Source organism: Oncorhynchus gorbuscha, linkage group LG03 (genome assembly GCF_021184085.1).
Source record: "Oncorhynchus gorbuscha isolate QuinsamMale2020 ecotype Even-year linkage group LG03, OgorEven_v1.0, whole genome shotgun sequence".
In the NCBI taxonomy this organism is placed as follows: domain Eukaryota; kingdom Metazoa; phylum Chordata; class Actinopteri; order Salmoniformes; family Salmonidae; genus Oncorhynchus; species Oncorhynchus gorbuscha.
The window spans coordinates 50,678,059-50,684,208 of NC_060175.1; the positions used below are offsets into that span (position 1 = coordinate 50,678,059).

The 6,150-nt window shown below is 43.5% G+C and overlaps 1 protein-coding gene across 2 annotated transcripts; it reads left to right on the forward strand.

The window, feature by feature from the left end:
* Positions 1-5,875, forward strand: ppp4r2b (protein phosphatase 4, regulatory subunit 2b). 2 transcript variants are annotated; one of them, XM_046342810.1, is made up of 9 exons: positions 1-152; positions 1,593-1,674; positions 1,865-2,035; positions 2,643-2,736; positions 2,849-2,886; positions 3,808-3,882; positions 4,002-4,130; positions 4,225-4,481; positions 4,710-5,875. In XM_046342810.1, the coding sequence occupies exons 1-9, from the start codon at positions 116-118 to the stop codon at positions 5,054-5,056; spliced, it is 1,230 nt and encodes a 409-aa protein (XP_046198766.1). In that variant the 5' UTR covers positions 1-115; the 3' UTR covers positions 5,057-5,875. The 2 variants fall into 2 exon arrangements, with proteins under 2 accessions (XP_046198766.1, XP_046198767.1); XM_046342811.1 differs by lacking the exon at positions 1-152 and adding an exon at positions 157-176.
* Positions 5,876-6,150: the final 275 nt, after the last annotated feature.

Here is a 6,150-nt window from a genome sequence, read left to right on the forward strand (position 1 = left end):
TGGGATATGGACGTCCCAAGGATCCCAGGGAGGACGAACCCACTATTTTTTTTGTGTTGAACGCAGCCACCACTAGTCTGCCTCTTGCTCCAAGAGATTGACAGAGGACAACAACATGATGGAAATTGACTCACTTCAAGAGGCGCTTAAAGGTTTTTGGGGTTCTTATGAATAACGTAATATTTAAAGAAAGTCAGACTTTTTGTTTTACTTTATTCTATACTACAGTGGTTATATTGCCAGAAGGTGTTGACTGTGGCTAACAATAGCTAGCTATAAGCGTATGTTAGCTAGTCAGCTAATGCTAACATTCGGAAGAATAAGCATAGTTGCTAACTAACGTTAGCGTTTCCCCTTTAGCTTAAAGGCAACTAGCTATCAATTCTCAAACCTCCAGAGGTTTATATATTTATTTCTGAATTCAACAATTTAACTAGCTAGTTAGCCATGGTGCTGTTGACAACTCCATCGCACTGCTAACGTTAGCTTAGCTAGCTAACGTTAGCAAACTAATGAACTGATTAAGTTAGCTACCGGTAGTCAGCAATGATGTATATATCATTGGTAGTTAGCTACCATTTCCAGTTAGTTGGCTTGTGAATTTTCTATTGACTACGCTAGTTAGCTAACTAGCCAGTAAGACAATATCATGAAGGTAAGCCCAACTAATTGTTGATGTTATGTAGCTAACTGACAAGTTGTCCAGCGAGCTAGCTAACATGCTAGCTTGCAAGTTTGAGTTCACTTAACTTGACCGATGACAATGGCCACACTTAGCTAGCTCGCTGGGTAGGTCGCTATAAAGGTTTATGAGAACACAATTACATTTTCAGTTGGTGTCACAGTTAGCAAGCTAGCTAAGTCGATCGGCTCTATTTGCTTTTTCCTTTCTTTCAGCTGGTGAGATAAATGGCTGAACAAATCAAATGTATTTATATAGCCCTGCTTACATCAGCAGATATATCAAAGTGATGTACAGAAACCCAGCCTAAAACCCCAAACAGCAAGCAATGCAGGTGTAGAAGCACAGTGGCTAGGAAAAACTCCCTAGAAAGGCCAAAACCTAGAGAGGAACCAGGCTATGAGGGGTGGCCAGTCCTCTTCTGGCTGTGCCAGGTGGAGATTTAAACAGAACATGGCCAAGATGTTCAAATGTTAATAAATGTCCAGCATTGACAAATAATAGTAATCACAGTGAACAGGTCAGGGTTACATAGGCGCAGGCAGAACAGTTGAAACTGGAGCAGTAGTACGGCCAGGTGGACTGGGGACAACAAGGAGTCATCATGCCAGGTAGTCCTGAGGCATGGTCCTAGGGCTCAGGTCTTCCGAGAGAAAGAGAGAATTAGAGAGAGCATACTTAAATTCACACAGGACACCGGATAAGACAGGAGAAATACTCCTGATATAAGAGACTGACCCTAGCCCACTGACACAAATTACTGCAGCATAAATAGCATGAACACACTGACAGTGTTGTAGTCACAAGTCATCATTAACGTTGTCAATGGTTTCATAATCAAGCCAATATATCCAAAGTTCCCTGCTCTGTTGTGTTGTGCTAATTGACTTGATATCACTGTTCTCTTTAGACTTTGACAATAAAGGGAAGAAAGAAGTGGCACCACTGCTCGACCAGTTTCTGTGTCATGTTGCGAAGACTGGAGAAACCATGTAAGGAATGTTCATATTGACAAGCTTGTAGCTACAGATATCATGCATGTGAGAGGATGAAGCATGCTCAGTGGGATAACTTCAACATCACTGGTTCAAATTATGAGGTGTAGTCCTAGATCATGCCTAGTCTTCTCTTCTGCATGTGCTGTATCACTTTTGTTAAGAGATCTGTGCTCTGTCTTTCCAGTGTTCAGTGGTCTCAGTTTAAAAGCTATTTCCTCTTCAAACTGGAGAAGGTGATGGACGACTTCAATGCCTCAGCACCCGATCAAAGAGGGGTAGCCAATCCCAATGTGGACTCCATTCCATTTGAGGACATGAAGGAGAGGATACTGAAGATTGTGAATGGATACAATGGGTAGGTACCAGTATAACCTTATAGAATCAACTGGTTTCTTGTGATCATGTCATGGCATCTAAAGAGTTAACGCTGCTGACTTTGTGGTGGTTGTACAAGGGCGCCATCTACTGGAGGCATTTCTAGGTGTCACATGTACTGTAGTGCTCAAATCTATTTGACATTTTTTTACCTTTATTTAACTAGGCAAGTCAGTTAAGAACAAATTCTTATTTACAATGATGTCCTAGGAACAGTGGGTTAACTACGTTGTTCAGGGGCAGAACAACATATTTTTACCTTGTCAGCTCGGTGATTCGATCTAGCAACCTTTCGGTTACTGACCCCTGGCCCAGCGCGCTAACCCCTGGCCCAGCGCGCTAACCCCTGGCCCAGCGCGCTAACCACTGGCCCAGCGCGCTAACCACTGGCCCAGCGCGCTAACCCCTGGCCCAGCGCGCTAACCCCTGGCCCAGTGCTCTAACCACTAGGCTACCTGCCTCCCCAATCACAACCATATTGTAAACACGCATGTCATTATAGTTTATTTTATATTTTATACCTTTTTTTTCTTGAGCTAGCCCTACCTCAGGTTTATTTAAATAACCTCTTGACTTACTTCCTTCAGAATTCCATTTACGATTCAGCGTTTGTGTGAGCTGCTTACAGAACCCAAGAGAAATTACACAGGGACAGAGAAATTCCTCAGAGGTGTTGAGAAGGTGAGTGGAGTAGTTGTGCAGTGTTATACTAGATTAGATGTGTATAGTCTCTATATGTTGTATAGTATTTATATTTTGAAGTGTTTGTGTTGAAGGGTTTTTCTTCTTCCAGAATGTGATGGTGGTCAGCTGTGTGCATCCTACTTCAGAGTAAGTGTTGTTTTTGTCCTTATTGTTATACGGACAATAATTATATAAATGAAACATTTTTACAAAGAGGTGATTCGTTGTATTTATACTGAACAAAAATATGAATGCAACATGCAACACTTTCAACGATTTTACTGAGTTCCAGTTCATATAAGGAAATCAGTCAATTGAAATAAATTCATTAGGCCTTAATCTATGGATTTCACAACTGGGCAGGGGCGCAGCCATGGATGGGCCTGGGAGAGCATAGGCCCACCCACCGGGGAGCTGGCCCAGCCAATCAGGATGAGTTTCCCCACATAAAATGGCTTTATTACAGACAGAAATACTCTTCGGTTTCATCAGCTGTCCGGGTGGCTGGTCTCAGATGATCCCGCAGGTGAAGAAGCTGGATGTGGATGTCCTGGGCTGGCGTGGTTACACGTGATCTGCGGTTGTGAGGCCAGTTGGAAGTACTGCCAAATTCTCGAAAATGACATTGGAGGCAGCTTATGGTAGAGAAATAAACGTTTCATTATCTGGCAACAGCTCTGGTGGATATCCTGCAGTCAGCATGCCAGTTGCATGCTCCCCCAATTTAAGACATCTGTGACATTGTGTTGTGTGCTGCACATTTTAGTGGCCTTTTATTTTACCCAGCACAAGGTGCACCTGTGGAATGATCATGCTGTTTAATCTGCTTCTTGATATGCCACACCTTTTAGGTGGATGGATTATATTGGCAAAGGAGAAATGCTTACTAACAGGGATGTAAACATTTTAGAGAAATAAGCTTTTTGTGTGTGGAACATTTCTGGTATCTTTTATTTCAGCTTATGAAACGTGGGATCAACACTTTACATGTTGCGTTTATATTTTTGTCCAGTATAGTTTATATGAAGTAAAATATTGTATTACTGTATGTTTCTCTCTGTCATGAAGGAAAAACGGATGCAGTGGTGTGAATAGAATGAATGGTGTTATGTTGCCTGGGAACGCATCTGCTTTTACAGAGAGGTAAAGCTCAAATGACAGGTTCCTATTTTCTCACCCTAGTTGCCTAAAGGTAAACCACTCACATTTCTGACACTTTTCTTACACTACATTTCTTTCACTCTTCCTCTATTTTCTTGCAGGAAAGTGAATGGCCCAGGGACCCCCAGGCCGCTGAACAGACCAAAGCTCTCTCTAGCGACAAACGGCCTACCGGACAGTACAGAAAACAAAGACCCTACCACAGAGCAGGGACATGACAAACCCTCCAGGTACTTCAGTTGCTACCTAACAGACTGTGTGATACTCACTTCCTACTTTTTTCTTTTGATGAATTGAATGTGTGATGAATCTTCGCTCTCTCAGTGAGGTGTCGGCATCAGGTACCCAGGGGAGCTCTGTGAAGAACAAGCACCATGACGACGAGGAAGAAGAGGATATGGAGGCGGAGCAACACGAGGTGAAGAGGCTCAAGTTCAGCAAAGAGGATGAGCAGGAGGGGGACACCCTCAGACACGGCAACAATGACAGTTTGTCGGAAGAGGCAGAGTCCATGGTCCAGGAGGAGGAAGACGAGAAGAGAAGTGAGGCTCCCAGTACTGCTGGGACTTGTGAAGACCACGGTAGGACTTGTTTTTCACTCTTTATTTTTGCCAATCATGCCAACATGCATTGCTGGTGCAATCCTTTGTGGATATTAGTACGTGTATGAGCAGGACCAGGAGTTGCCTGAATTGGCAGAATTCTGAGGGGTTCATCGCAGGTTCAGCTTATCTGCTTGCCAGATCTGCATCAACCCTTATGCAGCTAACATTACTAACTCTATTTCTGTGTCCTTGCCGGTCCCACAGAGCCATCGAGCACACAGTTGGAGCCATCAGCAGGGCCCGGGGAGGACGAGCAGGCAGAGAGGGAGGTTCCTTGTGGCTCCCAAGAGGAATGTAATGACATGGACCAGTCAGAACAGCAGGCCCCTGCTGGCGTCCTGGAGAGCCCCGAGGCCCGAGAAAGCGATGAGGGCAGTGACCCAGTCAGCAGCAGCAGTAGTGTCAGCAGCAGTAGCAGTGAGGAGAGTGGAGCCAGGGAAGAGAGAGCCTCTGCTCCCTCCAGCAGTACTTCTGAGCCACCTGCAGAGGGCGCCATGGAGAGCGGTAGCCTGGACACTGGGACCAGTGAGGAGCCCATGGAGCAGGACTAGGATCTCAGTATCCATCTGTTGACTATTCAGAACATCTGTCCTCAAGTCCAGCTTGAGTGTCACCGGTGAAGGGGATGCGCCATCCTGGTTCCCTAGATACTTTACGCCTTGTCTACATTTTGGGCACTCCTCAAAATGACCACCTGATGTGGGCATAAACATTTTTTTATTTTGAATCAAATACAAACTGGATTTTTTTTCCTACACTATTTAGAGTTTTCATTTTAAGGCTTGTGGTCTCTAGAGGTCTTTGTTTCAGCCTTGATCAGTCTTTGGGGTTGCAGATAATCTTTGTTGTGGCTGTGCTGATAGGTCGGGGTGTTCATCTGGCTTTTTTCCCTCATCAGTTTAAGCATTTGTCAGGAAAAGTAAATCAGGCAGTTTTTTCCCCTGTAGCCAGTTTGTCTCTGTGGATTATCACCTCTGCCACACCAGAGTCGAGACAAAGCTATCGCCGCTAATTAACTGCCTCATTATTTATGCTCAGTTAATCACTCCGGCGATGAACTAGCTAGAATCATTTCTGTTTCTGACTGAAGCACAAGCCTTAGCATCCAGCTCATACCACTGTTTTTACTCGTGCCGCCATCTTGGTTGTTGAAAAAATGTATATTTCCTTGTTTGTTTGTCCCCCCCCCCATAAATTTTCCTCGTGAGTTGGGAGTATTGAAATAGATTTTCCATATGTGTCCTTATTCTCCTTTTTAATTGCATCTATTTTCTTTGCGATGATACACTACCGACCCAACTCAGAGTAATATAACATGCTACCTTTTACCTTAAAATGTAACATATCATTTTGGGTGCATTGAACCATCATTTATATGAACATTTCAACTGAATTACTTATTTTGGAAAATATGTTTTTTGACAGCCAGTTATTTCATTTCCAAAACCAGCTGTAAGTACAAAGATGACTTCTGCTTTGTATTGTGATGTCACCAAGTTGTTTGACTGACAGATATCCAGAGCATTTACTGGTTACCAGCTTTACACCTGTTTCTGCAGCTGTACTTTTTGATATGTAGAATTTTAAATTTCTGTAAAGTAGATTTTTGTAGATTGTGATACAGTATATGTTCACTGCCTTTGTG

What these genes read in the sequence shown, in the direction of transcription:
- ppp4r2b (XM_046342810.1), top strand. Translation starts at nt 116, where the DNA reads ATGATGGAAATTGACTCACTTCAAGAGGCGCTTAAAG. An exon ending in TCCTCAGAGGTGTTGAGAAG is followed by an intron (nt 2,737 to 2,848) that starts GTGAGTGGAGTA and finishes TTCTTCTTCCAG; the next exon opens with AATGTGATGGTGGTCAGCTG. An exon ending in GCATCTGCTTTTACAGAGAG is followed by an intron (nt 3,883 to 4,001) that starts GTAAAGCTCAAA and finishes ATTTTCTTGCAG; the next exon opens with GAAAGTGAATGGCCCAGGGA.